Source organism: Electrophorus electricus, chromosome 15, assembly GCF_013358815.1.
Source record: "Electrophorus electricus isolate fEleEle1 chromosome 15, fEleEle1.pri, whole genome shotgun sequence".
NCBI lineage: Eukaryota > Metazoa > Chordata > Actinopteri > Gymnotiformes > Gymnotidae > Electrophorus > Electrophorus electricus.
The window spans coordinates 11,328,820-11,352,981 of NC_049549.1; the positions used below are offsets into that span (position 1 = coordinate 11,328,820).

General features: G+C 41.6%; 2 protein-coding genes across 3 annotated transcripts; one reads left to right on the forward strand and one right to left on the reverse strand.

Annotated features, from left to right (window-relative positions):
• Positions 1-561: 561 nt before the first annotated feature.
• Positions 562-8,215, forward strand: tyr (tyrosinase). The gene is made up of 6 exons (XM_035534478.1): positions 562-577; positions 1,897-2,723; positions 5,142-5,358; positions 7,162-7,309; positions 7,704-7,885; positions 7,977-8,215. The coding sequence occupies exons 1-6, from the start codon at positions 568-570 to the stop codon at positions 8,213-8,215; spliced, it is 1,623 nt and encodes a 540-aa protein (XP_035390371.1). The 5' UTR covers positions 562-567.
• LOC113578740 (NADPH oxidase 4) lies at positions 8,141-23,708 on the reverse strand. 2 transcript variants are annotated; one of them, XM_027012181.2, is made up of 19 exons: positions 23,556-23,708; positions 23,253-23,348; positions 21,382-21,492; positions 21,140-21,224; positions 19,881-19,978; positions 18,951-18,978; positions 18,618-18,690; positions 17,216-17,296; positions 16,276-16,459; positions 15,479-15,643; positions 15,215-15,277; positions 14,771-14,831; positions 14,000-14,078; positions 13,091-13,210; positions 12,732-12,840; positions 12,333-12,401; positions 11,501-11,601; positions 10,164-10,285; positions 8,141-8,209 (listed from the first exon to the last, which is right to left on the reverse strand). In XM_027012181.2, exons 1-18 carry the CDS (start codon positions 23,610-23,612, stop codon positions 10,165-10,167), a joined length of 1,701 nt encoding a protein of 566 aa, XP_026867982.2. In that variant the 5' UTR covers positions 23,613-23,708; the 3' UTR covers positions 8,141-8,209; position 10,164. The 2 variants fall into 2 exon arrangements, with proteins under 2 accessions (XP_026867982.2, XP_026867983.2); XM_027012182.2 differs by lacking the exons at positions 8,141-8,209; positions 10,164-10,285; positions 11,501-11,601 and having other exon boundaries at positions 13,091-13,233.
• Positions 23,709-24,162: the final 454 nt, after the last annotated feature.

Consider the following 24,162-nt stretch of genomic DNA (forward strand, 5'->3'; position numbering starts at 1 on the left):
CCAGTGACATGCTCATGGACACGCAAAGCTCACTGATGTACATGGGGTGTAAAGGCTAGCCCATCTGGTCCCACAGAAGAGTTACCGTAGCACAAGTTGCTGAAAAAGTTAATGCTGACTATGATAGAAAAGTGTCAGGATCTACCGTGTGAAGGCAACTTGCTGGGTGTGGGGCTTGCTTGTTATGGGGTCACGTAACTGCAGACTAGTCGGTGTGCTCGTGCTGACCTCATCCACCAAAGTGCCTACAACAGGACTGGAGCAATGGACGAATGTGGCCTGTCTAATGAATTACATTTCCTTTTACGTCATGTGAATGGTCAGGTGTGTGTGTATCATTTAGCTGGGGAGGAGATGGCATCCAGATGCACTATGGGAAGAAGGCAAGCCAATCGAGGCTGTGCTCTGGGCAATGTTCTGCTAGGAAACTTTGGGTTCTGGCATGCTACTTTGACACGTACGACCTGCCTAAACGTTGCTGCAGAACGCACGCTGCCCTCTTGTGGCAGAGTTCAACTTCTATGCATGCCCAAGTTTGGGAAGCGAACCAGAGGCCTGCTCCTCAACATGAGTATTGGCTGTATTAAGGTGGTTACTTTGCGTTCGGACACATTTCACCCTCCTCATCAAGGGGGAGCCACGCAGCCACGCAACAACAGGCTGCATCTCAGCTCCACGAACAGATAACAAATCCCGCTAATTTAGTCGGTGTGACCCCACATCCACAGCCATACGAAACGGTGGAAGTCGCTGATAGGCTAAACAAAAATGAGAGGTGTTGTAATTTTTTATTTTTACGATAGAATAATAGAGGATCTGCGTGTCGATTGCCATATTATGTCTTCGTAAATGCTTTGGTTTACTAGGTCTATTTAGCCAAAGCGAATGTTTATTACGATTGGTTTGTGTGTGAGTGAGGGAGAAAAAGATAATCCTGTGATGTTCATTCCACGTCTGTGCGCGCTCCCTTCTTTCGAGCAGGATAAGTGGACCTCGTGCCCGCTCTGGTCTCATGTGACGTGCATATGATTAGACAGAATGCTACACATGTAGTCTCTCTCTCTCTCTCTCTCTCTCTCTCTCTCTCTCTCTCTCTCTCTCTCTCTCACACACACACACACACACACAAAACTCTGTGTGTGAGAATGAGAAGGAGACAGAAGAGAGCAAGAAAAATGGACAGGATGGTCTTACTTTTTCTATTGAAAATTTCGGTTTCCAATGATATGTCTAGGGATCAGTCGGAATTTTAGTGGAATAAAAACCCTAAAACTCAGAAAGCCACTGTGCATTGGTCTTCTTTTATTATTATATGTTGCCGTGACAACGACAGCCTCTATAATCATTGGTGTAACTAAGTTGATTCCATTAGTATAGATTTTACCAAGATTACACTGTCATAAAAACAAAATAAAAAAATTCATCATAAATACATTAAAATGAGCCAACATTCAAATGATCAATTATATATTTAATTGATTAAACATGTTAACAAGTGTGCGTTTGAATTAGTCTTATTGAATTTTTCAAATTTATTTGCCAAGTTTAAGTGATGGTGCTGATATGGCCGTGTGCCTGTGTGCATGGAATCGCTGCTAAGTAATTGTTAAAAGTTTAACGACAGACGGCCGTACTGCGTGGTACATTCCGCAAGCTTGAGCCTTAGGGAGAAAACGGTCCCGAGATATACTGAGGCTGAACTACGATTAGGCATCTTGGTTTTATCCCCAACATGTGACAGTGAGAGAGAGAGAGAGAGAGAGAGAGAGAGAGAGAGAGAGAGAGAGAGGTGGAAAGCACACACGCGCCCAAACTACCTCTACTAACACTTTCATTCTCTTCTTTCTTGCAGTGCCCGTTCAGCGCTTAACTCATCCGCTTTTTGTACGAAGCTAGTGATGAGGCCTTTGTGTCTTTCCCTCTTCCTCATCCAGTTTGTGCGCCTCTCGCGCCAGCAGTTCCCGCGGCCCTGCACGACTCCAGAGGCACTTCAGAGCAAGCAGTGCTGTCCGGTCTGGCCAGGAGACGGCTCGGTGTGCGGGGCACGGTCAGGTCGAGGTTTCTGCCAAGACGTCGTGGTGTCCGACCTTCCCAACGGTCCACAGTATCCACACAGCGACGTGGACGACCGAGAACGGTGGCCGCTAGTGTTCTACAATCGCACGTGCAAGTGCGCTGGCAACTTCATGGGTTATAATTGTGCCGAGTGCAAGTTTGGTTACTTTGGGGTTAACTGTGCGGAAAGTCGCGAATCGGTGCGTAAAAATATCCTTCACCTGTCTGGATCGGACAGGCAGCGGTTTATTTCATATATAAACCTGGCCAAAAACACCATCAGCCCCGATTATATGATAGCAACAGGTACGTATAAACAGATGAATAACGGGACGAATCCGATGTTCGCGGAGGTCAGCGTATACGACCTTTTCGTGTGGATGCACTACTATGTGTCCCGTGACGCACTGCTTGGCGGGCCCAACAACGTGTGGGAAGACGTCGATTTCGCGCACGAAGCTGCGGCCTTCCTGCCGTGGCACCGCGTGTTCTTGTTGCTCTGGGAACACGAGATCCGAAAACTGAGCGGAGACTTCAACTTCACCATTCCATACTGGGACTGGCGAGACGCGCGGAGCTGCCAGGTGTGCACTGACGAACTGATGGGTGCGCGCAACCCACTCGAGCCCAACCGCATCAGCCCAGCTTCGATCTTCTCCTCGTGGAAGGTAAAGATGAAAGCTGTTACAGAACTCTGCTGCTCTATTTTACTGTAGTAGTCATGATACGTTTGCGTCCGCCCTACATGCGTAGATTTTAGAAAGGCGATTTTATGATTGGCAAACTATCCAACGAACAAAGAAAATTTACTTGGAAGATTAAAGTTTACTAGCGTAATAAAAGTGTGTGAACCTGCAAATGTAGTAACTTGCTTGAGTGATTTATGCGGTTGATTAAAACATTAAAATTTGTCTTAGTAAGTATCTTAAGATCTAAATCAATTTAGACTATGTAAATTTAACCTAGGAGCAGGAGTAGGCCATACGGGAAGCTGCAAAGTGAACAGCAGTCTACAGTAGAGTAGTTCTTATCACAATATTACATCTCTTAAAGCTTTCTGCCGTATTAGAGGCAAACAGGACAAAGTGCTTGATGGCTTTTGTACTTCAGTGATAGGATAACATTCTGGATTACTAGCAAAGACATAAATGTTTAATCCCTAGATGTTCTATACCTAATACTTAGACATCATTTGCTGTAAAACTGTAATCACATGATGCCTTAGAGGCCCAAGGTGACCCCCCAAGATACATCAAAACATGTAGCTGTGTTTCCCAAGATACCTGCATATACCACAACTAGAAAGCGTGATTGTTCAGAATGTTAGACTCCTATTTTAGACATGCTTAGTTTGTTTGATTGATTAAACTGCAACATCCTTTTTACAACAGAAAATGCGTACTTTTCTATTTTCTCAAAGCATCATGTGTCTAGGCTAGAACCAGGTCCTACTACTCATCTTACCTAACACCATTTGAACACCATGAAGTAACTTAATTCACTTCTTCTTTCATCATGCAGTGACATACAAGGCATGTGTGAAGAGCAATGATTCAGTGTGTCCTCACTGATACAGAATGCAGTTAATGAGTTAATGTGCTTAAATCAGGGATCTTCTTCCAAACCCCCCCCCCCCCCAAAGATATGCTGCATGAATTGGGCACATGCCAGAATAGTGGGACTTGCAACCCACCTAACCCAAGAGCACCCCTATGGCTGGCTGGGACCCGGCTAAAACCGCACCCTGCATGTCCCCCACACCCCATCCAGTTCCCTCAGGAGCTCTGATGTGGTGCATTCCATTGAGATCACTACATGGGAGTTTGAGGTGGATGTCTGCCTTGTGACGCAGCACTGGGGTTGCCAGATCTGAGAGATTATGGAGTACAGACCATGAAAATATCCCACGAGCACACTGTTTCAGTTCTCACACACTCACATGTGACTGGGGTCACCATGGAAGAGAATCACATGGCACACAGAGTCCTAAAGACCTAAAGACATGTACTGGCGTATGCACACACGTGGGCATGCATTCACGCACACAAACATATACATGCACAAGACCACTTAGAGAATTAAGCAAAAGCCACTTTCGTCTGAAGCCTCTCAGACAGCTTCAGTGCTGCATGCTAACAGGCTGGACAGTGTGTCATACTTCAGTTGACATGTGGAGACATGCTCTGGTTTGTTTATTTATATAAAAAGAACAAAGTCCCTGTCACACTAGTGAGACCACAATTGCTTGGCCACAATCAACTTATATGATATATTTTTCCTTCAGAATGAAAGCTTTTAATACCCTAAGAATCACATGACTGATTAACACACACACACACACACACACACACTCGCCTTAAACACTCATACTTGCTCTTTCTTTCTCTCTCACACACACATAAGCCTATTCTTATCTGTTAACTCTATCTACTCTCAATCTCTCCCCAGGTTCTATTGTTTCTCTCCCTTGGGTTTCTTCTCAGTTCTTTCCCTTCTCATTCCCTTTCTCCTTCTCTCTTTCTCTCTCTCTCTCTCTCTCTCTCTCTCTCTCTCTCTCTCCTGCTATCCCCCACACAGCTCTGCTCTGCTCTGCTGTTGCTGGGGAGGCTCCGGTGTGTGTCTCCGGACAGAATAGCCGTTACTGTGTGGGCGTGTGCATGTCTGCGGATAAATGAGTGGGAGAAGCAGTAGTCAATTATCAAGCAGAAACTCGTTCTTTCTCTCTCTCTCTGCCTCTCTCTCTCTCTCTCTCTCTCTCTGCCTCTCTCTCTCTCTCTTTCTCTGTCTGTCTTCCAATGGCTGCAGTTAAAGGGGAAATAGTGCAGTGTTCCATTTTGACTGAAAACTTAGAGATCAGTTGTTCCCACGTCTTGCTGTATGTGACCACCAATGAACAATAGTCTGATTAGGTGCGTGTGTGGGTCCACCCATGACCAATAGTCTGGTTAGGTGTGTGTGTATGTGTGTGTTTGTGTGTGTTAGACCGTACCGTGAAAGCTAGCCTCGTTAAGTGTGTATATCTGACCATGAACAATAGTCTAGGTGAGCAAATGTGTGTGTGCTGACAAGTGTTCACACCTGTGCAGGTGATCTGCACGAGGCCACAGGATTACAACGCACGCGAGGTGCTGTGCAGTGGCGAGCCAGAGGGCCCACTGCTCCGTAACCCTGGCAACCATGACCAAAGTCGCATGAGCCAGCTGCCCACCTCAGCCGATGTGGAATTCGTGCTGGGCCTGAGGGACTATGAGACAGACTCGCTCGACCGTCGCTCAAACATGAGTTTCCGGAACACTCTGGAGGGTAAACAACAACGTTAAATACAGGGGGGATATTCTATCATGCAAAATTTCCCCCCTTAAATTATCTCCATTGTCTTTCCTCCAATTCTTTTCTACAGAAGGTTTTTAGCAACCATGTTTTCAACACAAATGTAACTGTAATTAGGCTAGGACAAATAAAGCCTTCAAAGGAGCAGGCAGTCACTGGGGATCAGGGCATGCTGCCAACAGGAGGCCGATTTTGGTTACTGCAACACCAACAGCTTTTAATGAATATTACTGCAATAATATTTGCATTTAGCAAAGTCTCTGTTAGTAAATTAACAGCAGATTTTGTTTCGTGTTTAAGCGAATTAACATGTGAATATAGAACAGAGGGTTCATAAAAAGGTGGATTGGTTTTTGTAATAGGCATAGTCTCATTACATGAATACTGTCTTGGAAAAGGATAGTTCTGCATAATAAATACACATGCATACACGTACACTCAAACATCTGCTGATGCTCCAACCTACACACTGATTCAGATGAGGTAACATTGACCTGTGCACCTCCTGTAGCACGTGTGTGTCACCACTGCAGGATTTAAGAAACTTTAGGTTTTCCTGTGACAACTGTACCATTCAAAGAACCGGATAAAAGCTCTTTGTCTTACAGTTTCTCCAAATTGCTTACATTTTACAATAACATCTCTGTTTTAAAATATCTGCACACATTCCTCAAAACCTTACACACATTTGAAGAAATCCTCATATATTCTGAGCAAAACAGAAAAGAAATATGCACACCATAATGTTAGACACACTTATCACATGGAGGCTTTTGACACAGAACCAATGGATTGAAAATACAGTTGTCACAATACTGATGTCTTTGCTTCATCCAAAGAGACGATGAACCAAAAGCATGTCATTACACATGAATGAATCCATCATATTTTAGACACTGAATTTATGATGCTGCATTAAATTTACAGCTCTCCTGCACAGTGTCTGCCTTACATATTTATCAGTATAGCAGTACTTGTGTCTCCGATCTCAGGGCCATCCTGCAAGGAGGTCGCCGACAACAAACTGCTGCCATCATGTGTACCCGTACATGCATGTCAATGTACAGCTGCAGCCACTTAGAATGATTACAGTCCTGCACGACGCAGGAATGTCGGCAAACTAAAATCCATGTGACAACTTTTGATCCCTGACCTGCGCACTGCAGCGGCCAATGCTGAGACCAGCTCAGGTGGTTGACCTCCAGATGAGGACGGCTGTACAACACCTTCCAGGGGCAGGAGACGGAAAATACTCATTTGAGTTCCTGTAAAGAATGGAGAGAGTGGCCTCGCATGCTGCAATCCCCCTTGCCTTTCATGATATTTCCCCACCTTTACCCACAGCTGCTACCCCCCACAGATCTCTCACAGTGGCTGAAGTTGCTCCAAGTGTATGTTCATGTTCCGTTTACCAAAATATGGCCCAGTAGTTTGTAATGAAAATTGTAATTGTGTATTTGTGTATTTCATGCCGGTTTGCAAAAAGTGTCTAAGGCCATTGTAATGAGTCAAGTCCACTAAGTTGGGTTTAGAGTGCTCAACATAAAAAGCCAAAGAACCTGAGTTTTGTTGTGTTCAGTCACGTGCCAGTGTTCAGTAACTGTGTAAGCAAAAGAGAAAAACGAATAATTGTGAACCCTGAGTTATGTATAATATACAGAAGCACATGAAAGAAAGACAAAGGAAATACATGGACTGAGAAACATTGGAAAGAAATGATTGGAATTATAGTTATAGTGTGTGTGTGTGTGTGTGTGTGTGTGTGTGTGTGTGTAGGTTTTGCGAGTCCACAGACAGGCATAGCAGTAACTGGTCAGAGCACGATGCACAACGCACTGCACATCTATATGAATGGTACCATGTCCTCAGTGCAGGGTTCTGCCAACGACCCCATTTTCCTGATACACCATGCATTTATTGACAGGTAACACACACACACACACACTTTCATTCAACACCACCAATATTCAGAGTCCTATAGATGAATCAATGTATAATGTAAAACCTACAGTAACAGCCTGTTTATTGTATTACTAGCTGCTCAGTTTGTTTTGTTACTAGCTGCTTTAACAGTCTGTCAGTTTTTTAGTTCTAGTAGCTGTAATGGTCTGTTGTGTACTTCTAGCTGCTTTAATGGTTTGTATGTAGTGTAGTTCTAGCTGCTGTAGTTCTAGCTGTGTGTCTTGTGTAGTTCTAGCAGCTGTAACGATCTGTCTTGTGTAGTTCTAGCTGCTGTAACGATCTGTCTTGTGTAGTTCTAGCAGCTGTAGCAGTCTTCCTTGTATAGTTCTAGCAGCTGTAATTGTCATTTTGTGTAGTATATTTGAGCAATGGTTGCGGAAGCACCAACCTGCCCGGACACACTACCCAGCAAGCAACGCCCCAATTGGACACAATGACGGCTACTACATGGTGCCCTTTATCCCACTGTACCAGAATGGAGACTACTTCCTCACCACTAAAGCATTGGGATATGAGTACTCCTACCTCCTCAACCCAAGTGAGCCTTAGACACACACACACACACACACACACACACACACATATAAATGACTTGGCCACATCCTTACATTTTTGTGCCTGACCTTCAGGTCAGTGGTTCCTGCAGGAATTCCTGACCCCATATCTGGATCAGGCTCAGCAGATCTGGCCCTGGCTGCTGGGAGCCGGAGTTCTCGGTGCGCTCATTGCCGCTGTCATCGGCGTGACCCTCGCCAAGACATGTGGCCTCAAGCCCAAAAGGAACAAACATTCAGGCCACGGGGAGAGACAGCCCCTGCTGAGTAGCAGTGAGGAGGAGGCCAGCACCTCGTACCAGACCACGCTGTGAACACACACACACACAACACACACACACACACACACACACACACGTACGTGCACACATACATTTCAATTTCCTTATTCAAGTCTACCATTAAATACACATATACACACATGTACATGTTTGTACATGTGTTTATGCATGGTTTTGCCCCTAACACACAAACATATGCACACACAAACACACACACACACCGAATTACACTGCATACTCATACACTTGCACTCAGTGCCATACACACTCAGGCCAAATACAAACAGATCATTGTGCAGAAAGAGCACACAGATCATTACAACCACACTCACGTAGATAACTATACACATACACACACCAAACACACAAATAGCGTGTTTCAGGGAGATCAGACAAAACTGATCCAGGTCCGAAGCCAGTCCATTCTCTGCCACGCTGTTCATAAACACGTCAGCAGAGGGCAGCAGTGATATCTGTTTAAGCCAGTCAGTACCCTGTATCAAAAACCCCTGTTGCTGACCCCCCCCCCCCAGCATGTTTTAACCAAGAACAGGAGAGCCTGCCCAACTAAAATACAATATATGCACCACACCCCAAACTCCACTCAGCCATACCCCAAACTCACTCAAAGATTGGAGTGTGTTCCATTGTTTTATTGGTGATCATTGTACTGTACGTTAATCTTAAAAGGTTATTCTTTTTTAATCTCTTATTATTTTAATAAAAACAGGACTTCTGCTCTGGTAGTAAATGAGTGTTTATATGATTAATTAAATATATCTTGATTAAATATACAAGTCTTTGGCTGTTGCCATTTGCAGTGCAACTTTAAAACAAAACAGAAAAACAAACAAAAAATTGTTTAACTGAAATTAAGTTGAATGTGGAATATAATGAGCCACCAAAAACAATTTTTAACATTACTGTTTTTAAAAAGTAAAAAATATAAAGCAAAAAGACATAATAACTGTTGTGAGCAGGACTATAGTTGTGTGTTTGTGCACACAGTTAACTGGTGTATGTATGGCAGTGCAGTATTCTGAATGACGTATTATACCTAAACCTTACATACTTGTGACATTTTCAAATCAAAAGATATGAAAGCATATCATGAGAATATTCTTCTTCTCATCAGAATGCCCTTATTCCACTGATAAGATGATGCTGAGAATAAATAACTTTAGTTAGACAGGACACACACCTTGGCTACAACACCGCCACACTCTGTCTATGCCTGGGGTCCTGTCATGCACAGACACCGCTGCTAGACCCACTGTAAACAACCTGTCTTTTCTTTTTGCAATTATTTAAATAGGTGCGAGACAGATCAGGTTCTTTCAGTGAGCTATGTATGACAAACATGGAAGTTGTTCGCTAGAAACACAACTTCTTCTACCCCTTGCAGTTCCTTGTAAAGCCCATCGTCTCTGGCTTTTGGTGAACCAGTAATACTGTATTAATTAAGACACAAAGGGTACAAACTGATTCCAGATCAGAATTAAATGTCATTGCACGACCCTAACAGAGTAGGATTTACATCAACAACCTGTAAGCTACTGTCCATACAATAGGAAGACACCCTTAGCTTTTCTGGACTGTATTTGGTTTGGTATTAAAAAAGTAAAACAGATATAAAGACTCATTCCACAGACTTAGATTGTTAAAGAAAGAGATCAAACAAAGGGAAAAGGATGTCATTTTAAATGAATGATCATTGGCAGCATTCCAAAGAGCACAGTAATCAGATTAGAAAACTAAAAGTCTGACTCAAAGCATGATGTCAGCGCTTTCTCTTGTTTTTTTCTTTTGCTCCATCACTTCCGGCAGTTTTATATCTGAGGATTTCAAAAGGAACCCCTTCACTCCTTTCTTGCTTTGCTTTAGTCTAAAATGTCTTTTTGTCACCTATGTTTCCCAATGAAAAAGAGGCTCTAATTTTTTTTCTCTATTTGTGATGTTTGTTTGTTCTTAATTGATGCACCTCAGCTGAATGATTCCTTGTTGTACTCGAAGACCGTTCCTGAAGCAGAGAATGAGTTGCAGAGTTTGTGGAGCTCTCTGGAAACGCCTTTAGGCGCACAGCAGAACACACCTACTTTTTTGCTGTGGATAATAGACACATAAACACAGTGTGGACAAACACACACACACAGATAAGAAAACATATTGAGAATCACTGGCCATAAAAATTCCATAAAAGACACACAACTTCCTTCAGATGTCTTGACAACATCCAAACTTAACCGACTTCACTATGCCTGACAAATTCTGCCTATTATGGGATCAGACAGGAGAAAACTGAAAAACAGTGCTACACCCATCAAGCACAGGAATCATGGAGCTGTTCAACTGTTCTGATCATGTATGTTGTAGAATAATGGCACTTTATAATTCAGTTCTCCACAGTACACATGAGCGCAAGAATAAAATAGCATAAAAACAGATTTGCATCTTCAAACCCTGGAGTTTACTACATAATTGTCCACATTAAATTCCACACCTACTTGGTGATCTGATCATGTTCAGGTTTCATTTGGCCACATGAAAAGCAAGGTATAAATGCCCCTAGTGAATCAGTGTGATCGAATTACAGTCAGATCACTCAAACCACATTCAGAGGTGGTCAGAGATGGATACTGACCACATCTAAAACGAGTGGAAACGGAATGTATTTTTGTTATCCACATAGGTAAACAGTTGCCAAGTGCTGACGTGTCTTATGCACCCAGAACGTCCCCTGGACAGTAGTGACGCTGAGTGCTACGGAAACTAAAGTAGCTGTAAGACAAGGAATTCCGCTCTACTGAGGCAGATGATTCACTACCTCCTTTACATGGTTTACTTTCCAGGATTTGACAGCATTTAATAAATTGCTAATAGCACGTGAGAATCTGTGTTTATGGTAGGAGGTAAACACACACCTAAGGTGTTGGTGCACTTTTTACACGGGGGAGTAAAATCACATCTTATCTGGTCACACTGGAGACGCAGTTTAGTAAGTATAAACGGAATCTGATCAAAGTATATCCAAAGAAGATCCAGACATGAAACACATGAATGTGCAGTGTAAAGTGTTTACATTTCACACACATAAAAATTGTATTGATATGATGTGAAACAACTAGCCAAAACATATCTCACATTAGGATACATGAGATATTGGGACAATTTTCACAAAAATTATATATAAACTAAAAAAAAAGATTTGGGGATTTTCATGGGTATAAAAGTTTGTCAAAAAGTGCATGTAGAAAATGTTTACAAAAAAATGTATTCTGTTTGTAATTCTATATTAAGTTAATTATGCATTATACTCACTGCTGATTGGATCTTCCTATCTCCTCAAAAAGGAGCTTCAATTTGGGTCGGCCAATTAAGAGTCTAGAATGTAGGGGGCGGTACTTTTCATCTGTGAGGTTCTGGAAAGAGTACAAATATTGTTAGAAAAATGGATGACAAGACAATCCCTTAAACATAGCGGAAGTAATAGACTCAGTAGCCAGAAGAAACACATACATTGTACTTACACACACTGGCCATTTTGATTAGATATAGCCATTTTACAAGTGTACTATTACAGTTTATACTGTAGACACTGCAGCATTGCTGGGGCTTTTACATGTCCGGATAGAGTGGCCCACTACCCAAAACCAGCCAACCAGGAGTGGCTTTGTGGCTATCAGATACTGCAAGAAATAGACTTCAAACTGTGCACCTACAAAAGTGTTTCTAATAAAGCCCATAAAACTGGAAAGTGTTCACAGTGCTTGTGAAAATGAATGACTGTCCATGTGTGTGTGCGTGTCTGTTGTTCAGACTAATATGGCCTTGCTCTGTCACATACAAGCCCGGAGCTCAGCATCTAGACTGATAAAAGGATTTTTGGAAGGGGAGCGAAACCTCCCTTTCAGATACAGAGAGAGACAGAGAGAGACAGAGAGAGATACAGAGAGAGAGAGACACAGAGATACAGAGAGGCACAGTGAGAGAACACAGTGTGAACAGAGTGTATATGTGAGTAAGTGCATGGGTCTGAATGAACATCTATCTGACTCAGAGCCTGTGAGTGTGTTTGTGAATAATAGAAACATTCAGTTCTGCTGACTGAAAATGAGATGAGACAGCAGATGAGAGCCCAGTGTCGATTTACCTGCAGCTCTTGGGCTGTTGTGAGGTAAAGTCGAATGTTCAGGTAGTCTGGACGATTTTGCTCCCAAAGCTAGAGAGAGAGAGAGAGAGAGAGGGAGAGAGGGAGAGGGAGATGGATAGGTGTGCAAGTATTACTTTAACTAAGCTCTAGCATTAAATGCTATAAAGCAGCAGAGCTGCAGTATGAAGTTAACCTGCAGGTGGTGCTGTAAACCACATATGTTTTCAGGTTAAATTAGCATCATTCATAACGAGCTATGTCAGTGCTTCGGAAAATATGTTTTTCCACTGTTTTCCCACTGTATGTGCTTTTACCAATTAAAGTGCATATGTGTGTGATTTATTCGAAGTATGTGCAGGTGTGTTTCATTCAAAGTGTATTTGTGTGTCTATGTGTTACCTTGCGATGTAGGCCACAGAGCAATTCAGCAAACCAGTAAAAAGAGTTCAGCTCTCTGCACACCCACACAAAATACAACCTCTGCAGTTTATAACGACGCCACTCATCACTATGGAAGATAGATAGCACACCCACCCCCAACACACAGGAGTAAACCCACACACAAACACACAAACAAGGGTTATCATAAATGGTTATCATTTCTGCCTTACTGTATTGTGCTTCTGTGTCTGTGTGTGTGCGCACATGTATGCATTGGGGTCACACACAGATACACATGAACAAACACATACAGGTTAACTAACATAGGTAAGCACAAACAGGTAAAGAAAGACAGGTAATCTAGCTGCAATACTCACAGGAGAGCATGCATGATACAGGCGAAAGGCGTAACTCCGATGCCGCCAGCCACACACACACTGACTTCATAATTGAAAACTTCCTCTGATGGACTGCCAAACGGACCATCCACATACAGCCTGGGGCAGGCAGCACAGCACAGCTTCCAATCAGGACACAGAACATCTAATGAAATAGGCACTTTACCAGTAACAACCAGTGCACAGATGATCTAACAACATAGGATATGACATCATTTTGAGATCTCAAAGGATGCATTTCCTCAAAGGATGTAAAAAAAACAATAAAAGCCAAAAGAACAAACCATCTACACTCTCACACACATATACACACACAAGGGTAATCATAAAGTTATCATTTCTGCCTTATTGTACTGTGATTCAGTGTCTGTCTGTCTGTATTGTGTGCAAGTATGTCAACTTAAGAGGTAGATGGTTTCCTCTCTCTAACTAACACATACATCTGCACAATGTACAAACACACGTACACATGGATACATAATGTAGAAACAGAGACCAACACAGGCACACACACTGACACACCCATGCTCTTGTTATATCCCTTGAAACCTGTTTCTGGTGGGTAAAAAACATTTAGACACAAAAGAAAAGACTCACTCATACCAGACTCGCACTCTTATACACATACATAGTTTGCACATAAATACACATACAAAAACACAAGTAGTTTGCACATTCTCATCCCAAGAGTATTCAAGGTCTGGAAAATGCCAATAGGTCATGACCTCCCCCCTTGTCTGTGTACTTTGGCTCTCCGGAAAGATAACTATCTATAATGTCATCCACAGAACGGTAGAACATTTTTCCCACAACAAACACAGACAGACAATGCATGCACAGACATATAAATACACCCCCCACCCCCCCCCACACACACACGGAACATACTTGGGGTATCTCCGCTGATTTGTCATAGGAAGGATCTCAGAATGCTCCAAGTCAGGAAGTAGCAGCTCAGAAAAACAGGCTATCATCATCCATGATGGAAGAAGAGAGTAAGAGAGGGAGAGATGGAAAGAGAGAATGAGGGGAGAGGGAGAGAGAGAGAAAGAGCAAGAAAGGGAGATTGACAGAGGGAGTGAGATGGCGAGATGGAGAGAGAGTCAGAGGGAGAGGGAGGGAGTGAGGGGGAGAGAGGGAGAGAAACAGAGAGAGGAAGAGAGAGGGAAAGGGAAAGAGAGAGAGAGAGAGAGAGAGAGAGAGAGAGAGAAGGAATTAGAGAGAAGGGGAAGAAATGGCAAAATCAAGACAACTGGAAAAAGAAGCAGCCAGCTACTAAGGTGCAAAACAGAATGAACTGGAAAATTCAATTAAAAACAGGAAAAAACACAAAGCATGTGTGTGCGTATGTGTGTGTCTGTGTGTTGGAAGATAAAGCTGCATTGTTTAGATTGTTTCATACAACAGCCATTGATCTATAAAGCATGACATTGTGGAAACACTATTCAAAGTCAACAAAAATGTGCGTGTGCATGTGAGAGAAACTACCAGTAACTGCAGAATTTGCACATTTTAGTATGATTTTAATATGACTTTAGTCATTTTAATCATTTTTAATTGGTGTTTGTGTTTTTACTCTTAGCATTCAGAAATGTGTGACATTTGAGTTTTTGATTCCATCTGTTTATGTGTGTGCATTTGTGTGTGTGTGTTTCTCACCAGTCCAGTCCCCAACTACTCGAACATGAATGCCAAATGTTTCTTTGTTCTCAGTTGGACACTAAAGAGGGAAAACACAGAGTGAGTCACACCCCCATACAAACAAACAAACTCACATTACAGTCAGACCCCCAGGAACAGTAAGTGTCTGCCAGTAGGAGAGCAGCCTGTGTATGTGTGTGTGTGTGTGTGTGTGTGTGTGTGTGTGTGTGTGTGTGCAAGCGCACGCATGTTTATGTTAAGTAAAACTCCCTGAGAAACTCAGCAAAATCTATCAATGGCACCATAACATCATCCACAAAACAAATCACAGCCGCATACAGTCTAAATCCAGAAATCCAGACACACACATTCACACACATACAGACATATATGTGTGCACTTACACACATTTACAGGTATTTTCTTGCTTAGACACACCCTCACAGTCCAAAATGTACTCACTGAAGTAAGAGTGAAAGCATGATTCTCAAATGATGACACACTCGGGCAGTTCAGCAAGACATACTAACAAAGATAAGAGATACACGCACACACACACACACACACACACACACACACACACACACACATACAACTGGAAACACTGACTTGCATTGAGCGCATGGTGTTTTATGAAAAATCATAAAGGGGAGATAAGAATGAAATCCATAGTATGGAAATAACACTGGAACTATTCATAACTGCAGAGGAAAGGGTGGGGCTTACCTGACCTGGGCGGGCCTTAAAAGAGTTCTTCAGCATGCGCACCTCTATGACATCACAGGGGTGCCTGACAACCGAAACTATGGTGACGGATGCATTGCACCTGATGTAGCGGTACAGTCTCTCTCCACAGTAGAGACATAGAGGGCCCAAGACCCATAGCCATGTCTACATATACACACACACACAAAATATTAACACATATAATTTAACACTGGATTGAAGATCCAAGAGTTAAGTGTAGAGGTCAGGGGGAAAACAGGTGTAAAACCTCGTCACAACAAGAGTTCACTTGGAGGGAGGGGCTTCAGATGTGGTGCTAATGCTACATTCAGTTACTGCAAGATATTATACACAAATCAGAAACACACACGCAGACATTCATTATATAAAGGGTATATTGGGGGAGTTTCGATCCATGAGGACGGGGCTCTAAAGCTGAAGGAAGGAGTGAGACTTAATTAATAGATTTTAGAAACACAAAACTGCCATTTGTTTAGCTATAATGCTGAAGGAATAGCATTTTATATATTTAAAATAATGAATTTAACAAACATATATTGCCTCTCCAATGTATTAATATTACAATGTACTCATATCTTTTATACTTAAAAAAGCTAAGCTCTAGCTCTACAGGTTATCTCAGAATACCCTTCATTCATAAATTTATACATTTGGTATGTAATATAGAGGAATGCATGCACATGCATATGAGCAATTAAAGCCACACACCTTATTAAACAGACAGATACACACACACACACACACACACACACACACAGGTTATTAAAATCACAAACCTGGGGGAAATGAGGTTGAAAATGGGCATCTTCTTTACAAACAAGTGACATTTCCCTTGACTCAGCCACCAGTTCTCCATCTACCTCCTGATTGGGCCATGTATCTGAATGTGCCCTCGTCTGATTGGCAGGTATGCAGCCAGGTGGATGGGCATCAACATTTGTCTGGTATTTCAGAGCCCCTCTACGGGAGGACATATTTACAGAGCAGATATTACAGGGACATTACAGATATTTCAATATCTGTTACTTCAAACTAACATACAAATTCTGATACCCTGAACACAATTTAACAAACATTAACTGCCATCTAAAAGACAAAGCTCATTTCGCTACAGTAAAACATAAATAAAACAAGGACATGATGGTTTAGTCATGAACAACCTTCATGTTGACAAACTTTAAAAGGTATGATCAGTCCATGAGAAAACAGGGATGCGGTGAGTGTGAAACCACACAGGTTAGGTGACAAATAAAAGGAAAAACCCAAATAAATGAATAAATGAATGGAGAATCTTGACATGCTGATGCTTCAGATGTATCTCCATAAATAACACTTTACAGCTATATTTCATTTATACTTCATTTTTCAGGATTTCATTTTTTTCCCCTAGCAGAATTGCTATTAATTCTTTAGTACCTTTGATAATAGTGTTTTAACTTATTACACTAGTGTCTAGTAAGTAGTGAGTATGCATTTGATTGTTTTGTTTGCATTTTAATAATTGAATTTTGTTCATTTTAGTCAATGAATTTTGGATTTTTGTTTAAGGTTTTGGGAAAAAATGGGTCTTAAATTTCAGAAAATGTGTTTTATCAGTAACATGAATGAATGTGTGTGCATCCCTGTGTGTGAGACGAAGAAAGAGAGACAGAGAGAGAAAGAGCCAACTAGAGCGACTGAGATAGAGGATGTGTGATAGATGTGTGAAAGACTCACCCGACCACATGCATCAAGAGCACAACATAGAAGAGGATGAAAAGGTTATGAGTGTACCAGAAAATCTCATAGTTACCAACCCTGCAGAGACACAAAATAACAGAAGGCAAATTATTTAATATATGGCTGAACACAGTGTGTAACATGCAGATGTAAACAAGGAATAAAGGAAGAAAAGAAATGAGAGACACAAGGACAACAAATAAGTCATTTCACACTGTGGATGCTTATAAACTCTGCGGCTACTCGTCATGCACACAAATCCACGATTGCAATTTCTGCTTCTCTTATAGTGAGATGATATTATATCTATTATCGCACACATCTACGGTATGAGCAATAATTCATCATATGGGGTAATTTTCTACATCTATACAGCCCTAGTATGAATAAAGGGATATTTTCGTAGCAAAGCAGAAGAGAATATATGACCAAACCAAGTGCAACATCTGGGAACTAGTTTGCACTCTGCTTTACACTTTTGGCACTGAAACAAACCCCAGTATGCTGGAGTTTACATGCTCAGAACAGGCAGATTCTGAAAAAAAGCTACAGACCCCACTCTTAAAAGAAAGGGCTCACCTCTCTGCTTCAAGGGGATGGAATATAAGTGAGTAACATTTGGAAAAGCCCCTCTTGACAGAGTAGGTGCTTGGGAGGGACGGCTATTACTGTTAACCAGAGCTGGACACTGAGCCCCAGTGAAAGCCTGGTCATGCAGTCTTTGAACACAGCCTCCTGTGAAAAGCCTCAGGCCAATATAAATGGCACTTCAATCAGAGCCTAGCTCAGTCAAAGCACACAAAAACAAAGCCTCCTAGTGCATTATGCTGTAATTATAGGTGTGTGTGTGTGTGTGTGTGTGTGTGTGTGTGTGTGTGTGTGTGTGTGTGTGTGTGTGTGTGTGTGTGAGAGAGAGATACAAGGTTGCTCTGGGACAGATGGCTATTAAAGGGTCCATTAAATATAAATATATGGATTCTAGAGGAATTATAAACACTCTTCAAAGCATTTCTGATATACTGTATGCAAAATCAAAGTAAGAAATGTGAATTTAAAGCAAGATGATCTTTTGTTGGAGAATGCCCAAAACAAGGTGCATACCAGTGGCATTCCTGCCAGATATTCTACAATGGAAGTAAAATAGTGAGAAGTGAACAGGGCAGGAGAGAAGAGTATGAGGAGAGTATGAGCAGAGTATGAGCAGAGAATGAGCAGAGTATGAGGAGAGTATGAGCAGAGTATGAGGAGAGAATGAGCAGAGTATGAGGAGAGTATGAGCAGAGAATGAGCAGTTTGAGGAGAATATGAGCAGAGTATGAGGAGAGTATGAGCAGAGTATGAGAGGAGGAGAAGAAATAAAGAGAAAGCGTAGTCAGACAAGAGGAGAGGGCAAACTAACCTTACACTATGAGACGAAGCTGTAAACATCAGGAATAATACCAGAACCAACAAGACACCTGTTATCCCAGGAACTGACTCAATTATACAAGGGGGGGGAGAGACGACATTTTAATAAACAGTTAATTATTGCAAACGCAGCTTTCCATGTTTTTCAAAGTTCAATGATGCGTGACTATCACGCTCACAACTGACTGATCTGAACAGTTAATGATCAAGTCCTCTGTGCCCAGTGTCACATATGTTGGAGCAAGTAAGGCTGGGCATGTGAATCAGAGTGACCCCTACAGGACTGGAGTGGAACACCTGTGCATGTGAGCAGAATGAGGCTAACCTGTGGTCAGGATGAGAAGATGAGGATCCTGCAATAGTATACAAAAATTTACTCAATAAAGGTCATAATATTTATCAGTTATCATTTCATAGCAATTAATTATTATGTCTTTTGAGTAGATTATAAAGGTAAATCTTTTGTATTTGCAATTAATTTTATTACTTCATTATTTGTTTTTTGTTTTTCTATTGAAATCAACTGTATGTGATCAATTATTAAATGCATTTGTTTAATGAATTTTATTAAAATAAATTGTCTTATGAAACTTTTTCTTCTTTTTTGACAAAAACTTAATTGAGGTGATGTTGGAATGTACTAAGCTCTATTATTTAATTCTTCAGGCTATGTGAAGCATTTTGAATTGCCAATATGTATGAAAACTTGCCTTAGCTTGCCTTCCTGTGCCTCTACATGTACAGTACCAGCTTTTATCATGCAAGTTATCAATATAGAAATCCATCCATGCGAAAAACATACATATTTTGCCAATGTGAAATAAAAATCAATTTCAAGTTCATAAAACATCTAACATTTTCACTGCATGTTTTTAATTCTATGTCAACATAATAAAAACCACATGTAACTATAACTATATTTGTTTTTATGTTTCTACACCATGTTTATACACCCTAACCCAAACCCTAAATGTTTTCTTCCCTTTATATTGTGGAACATGTCATGATCTGTGGATCAACAGGATCTGTTGTTGTTGTTTTTTAGAACAATAGATTTGAAGATATGGATTCAATTTCATGGGTTTGAAAGCTAGTTAATAGCAGTCAATTGAGAAACATTAAGAACCATTAAGAGAAGTTAAAAGTACATTTGAAATAAGACAAAAAAAAAAAAAAACATTTAATCTTTATATAACCGGATCAAAACCTGTTTTTATGCCATGACAGAAGGCAGGCAGGGAGCAGGGGTTCATACCTGTCCCCGGTAATGTGCTACATTGAGGGCGGGGAACTCATCTGAGTACCTGACAGAAAAGCTGACAACGTTCACCAGGTGGGCACCCACATGAACCACTGCAAAATAGTACACACCCACCCACACACACACACACACACACACACACACACACACACACACACACACATAGACACACTTTCCACTTAGAAACGTCTGACAGCATGGTATAAGAATGCAGGAGAAAAAAAAATTATGTCTGCTCAACAGCTGATAATGTCTCTAACAATGTCTCTTGTCTTTCTCTCTCACGTCAAGCCCACTTCCACCACTCAAAGCCCACCTCTCAGGACAGACTTTATGGTTTATTGGGTTGTTTGCTAGGTGCATGTGGTTGCTGTAGTAATAGGATGCCTCAGAACTTTGGAACTCTGTAATTAGAACATGGCCACAATGTCTTGAGACAGGAAGTAGCGGGGGAAGGGCAGTGAAGGAGGACTAAAAGAACAAGATGCACCATGCAAATATCACTGCACGTTCCAGTACGCATTCTCTCTCCCTCTCGCGCACGCATACACACACACACACACACACACACACACACACACATAACTACTCTTTTTTTCTCTCGCTCTCTGACGCACACACACAAACTCAAACACACACACACGTTACACACCTGTCAAATGGCAAAATGCAGCTGGTACTTGGAGAAAAGACCACAACCCTGAGCCATTAGCCTGTAAGAATATCTGGTGGTTGGTAACACAAGCTGATAATAATCTGGTGCCTGGAGAACAACTGTGCCCCTGGTGCTATTATTAAAGACCAGGTCTAGTGGTTTGTACTGCTTAGAATGAATTATTGCTCTCTGCATCTGGTTTGGGTTTGCAAAGGCTAGGTGTGCTCAGCTGTCAATAGCTGTACTTAACCATATAATGTATTAGTTGTGGTTTGTTTTAATTGATTATATTTGTCATTAGATTAAATAAAAGGTTAGTGGGAACTGGTCATGGTTAGATGTGAATAACAGTTGTTAGTGTATGTTAGTTTGATTTGGCCTGAGAACATATGAACAGTTGTCATTGGTTTGATAGATGTTCCTGGTTAATTCTGGGGACCAGAGAGCAAATACTGACTAACCTGAGAGACATATATGATTTTCCTCCAGATTAGTTATGGGGACCAGAGATCGTACATTAATAACCAACCTGAGAATACCCCTATAATTTTGTTCCAGATTAGTTATGGGGATCAAAGATCATAAATTTATAACACACCTGAGAAGACACATATAGCCACTCCACAAGTCACATGAAAGGTCTTACTCTTGTCCAACAACCTGCGTGCTTTTTTACTTGAAACCTGAGCAAGGTGGGAGGGTGGAGGAAGCAAGAACAAGAAAATATATTTTACAGTTGAATCAAGCATATTCCCCTCCATTGAGAAACTTCACTCAGGAAAATACTAAATCTGTCTCCCACTAGATTTGTCCCTCTGCCTCGCTTTCAGGCTCTCTCACCTGACGGGTTCCTCTAAGTACAGTCAAGATAGATCTGCACATGGGCAGTAGTACCAGGCTGCAGTTGAGGTTGAGAACGGTGGCTGAGGCTCGACTAATGCACAGTCCCAGCTGAAAAAACAAACAAACTGAAGTGTTAGAGCACTGCCTGCAGGCATGAAATACTAAATCCAGGAGGTATATCATAAAAGACCTACACAGTAGCAGAAATTTTAAAAGTAAAACAAAATCTGTAAATCTTATAAGAACAGAATTCAACTAGACGCAAAGCATGCTTTTGTTAAAAAGGACGAGTTAACAGGTATACTCAGGTTAAAGTTGAGGTTTCAGGATTAGGCTAATGGTGACGACTGGGGCTAAGATAAGGTTGGAAACAGGGTTCCATTCAGACGGATCCAAAAACTAAAAGATGAGAACCCAAGGAATAAATGAGGATCTGAAACATTTAGGGAGAAAACAAGGGTAGCTCTCTCTGTGTGTGTGTGTGTGTGTGTGTGTGTGTGTGTGTGTGTGTGTGTGTGTGTGTGTGTGTGTGTGTGTGTGTGTGTGTGCGTGCATGCGTGTGTGATATACAATAGTTCCGAAATAAAACTTCAAAGACACTGGCAGGCAGTCTGATCCTTGCATTCTCCTTGGAAAATGGGCATGCTGTCACACGTCTGCTGCACATTTCAGAACATCTCAGACAGAGGACTTAAAGAGCACTCACGCTCATATATACACACACTCAAATACAGACACATTCCAATGCTCACAAACACATACACACTCTAACACGCACACCTTCACTCTAATCCAAATATACATACTTTAATAAACACATACCTTTCCAGCAACTCAATAAGTTGCTTGTGTTTGTGCGGGTGTTTGTGAGACAACTTGTGACTGCAATTATTATGTTTTTTAGGAGTATAATGACATAATACGCATGCAGCTAACTGACCCTGCGGGGTTAAGGAATGTTCCTTTAACAAATGCTTTTATACTTACTTATATATTCATGTATGTTATTAGTTTAAATTGCCTCATTCATTCTATCTTATTCAACCATGCCATCATGTCTACAAATTCATAATACTTAGCACTTCAACGTGGGAGAGGCGTACAACAGCCATGAAACCTGAATCACAATTTGAGTCTGAAAGATTGAATGTTTGGGCCATCTGTGACACCATCGCTCTGCCCTGCTTTATGAAAACCCCAATCAGCTTGTGTCACTATGCGTGAGACGGGGGATCTCTGTGTCTCAGAATGCTGCTGAAGACAAATACATATTTAAAGAAAATACATAATTTGGATGTCTGTGACAATTGTGCAAAATGCAATCACATTTACATGCTTGTGAAAATACCATTAAGCTAGCAGAAGAACCCTGATGACTGATGAGCAAATGCTAATGTAACATTACTAAAAAAGAAATCTAAAAATGACTTCTGCATTAAACAATTCTACATTTAGGGAAGGAGTTAATGGATGGCTTGTTCTTTTTCCATTTTTGTTGTTCTAGAGGGTTTAGACCCCCCATTCTCAAATCTCTACTGATGCCTCTCCCGTTGACTATTGCTCTACTTCCCTAAAATCTCAACCAATTTGTGTCACGCTGTGTGTGAGACAGAATGTCTCTGTCAGAGAATGTTCGTGAAGACTGAAAAACTGAAGACTAAAACTGACAGAGGAACCCTGATGATTGATGAACAAATGCTAAAGTAAAGTTACTTAAAAAGCAAACTAAAAACGACTTTTGGATTAAACAATCCCCCCCCCCCCCCCCCCCAGCCATTCATATATTTCTAGTGACGCTCCTGCTCTTAACTCATCTAGAGAATGCATAGCTACTATACAGATATACTTTACAGATAGACCGGTATTACCCCCAGCATCTTGTGTAGGTAGTGGTACTCCGCTCCGCTGCAGTACAGTATGAATGTCCTCCAAAAGATCCAAGCGCTAACACTAAGCCAAGTGATCTGTATGCACAAATGCACAACATTACAGACCAAGCATCCAGCGCAATGACTAAAATTGGTCATTTAGGGGAGAAGAAAAGCTAGTTTAAAAAAACAAAACAACAACAAAAAAAAACAATGACACAACGTCTCAAAAAGTGTTTGTTTGTTTGTTTGTCTGACAAGACAACAAAGATGTGATAAAACGTTCTTAATAAAGTATCTTACTAATATACAGTGTTTCCCGCCCTCGTTGGCTATCCAGCTCCTTAATGACAGACCCATGGCTTGACACTTCACAAACTGCAGCTGACACGATCAAATCCGCTTACAAACGTAACGAGCCATGAGGAAGCCTTCCTGCTGCAAGCTTACACCCCGCTTGGCTTTCTTACGGCGCTCATGCCGTTGCTCCCGTTTGGGCTCGCGAATGCCCGGCGCGTGCTTTTGAGCGCGAGGAGGGGTTAGGCTACTTTTCCGCCAGTGACGGGACGCATTCAAAGGGCCGTACAAACCCCCGGAAACGGGAATCCCCGGTGCTCCCCTCAACTGCAGCAGACGTCTTTAGATACTCTGTTACGCCGAAGACACTTAAATGCATTCAGACTCTACAGCAACGATGAATAAAACTGCATTTGAACTAATGTCACTGGTGTCTAACGTCTAAATACGTGTCTGAATATTAAACTAAATCTTCTGTACAGGATTGTGAATCCTCTATACACAATAACTGAACAACACTTGGTTATTAACGCCATCTGGTGCTAAACGTACCACGGAACAGTCAGTCTCTCCCGTAGACATGTTCCTGAGTCCCTCGCTCCCTCATGCATAA

What these genes read in the sequence shown, in the direction of transcription:
- tyr (XM_035534478.1), top strand. An exon ending in CGATCTTCTCCTCGTGGAAG is followed by an intron (nt 2,724 to 5,141) that starts GTAAAGATGAAA and finishes ACACCTGTGCAG; the next exon opens with GTGATCTGCACGAGGCCACA. An exon ending in TTTCCGGAACACTCTGGAGG is followed by an intron (nt 5,359 to 7,161) that starts GTAAACAACAAC and finishes GTGTGTGTGTAG; the next exon opens with GTTTTGCGAGTCCACAGACA.
- LOC113578740 (XM_027012181.2), bottom strand. Translation starts at nt 23,612, where the DNA reads ATGGGTCTGTCATTAAGGAGCTGGATAGCCAACGAGGGCGGGAAACAC. An exon ending in TTAAGGCCCGCCCAGGTCAG is followed by an intron (nt 15,278 to 15,478) that starts GTAAGCCCCACC and finishes TATCTTTGTTAG; the next exon opens with TATGTCTTGCTGAACTGCCC. An exon ending in TCTGTGGCCTACATCGCAAG is followed by an intron (nt 12,402 to 12,731) that starts GTAACACATAGA and finishes CTCTCTCTCTAG; the next exon opens with CTTTGGGAGCAAAATCGTCC.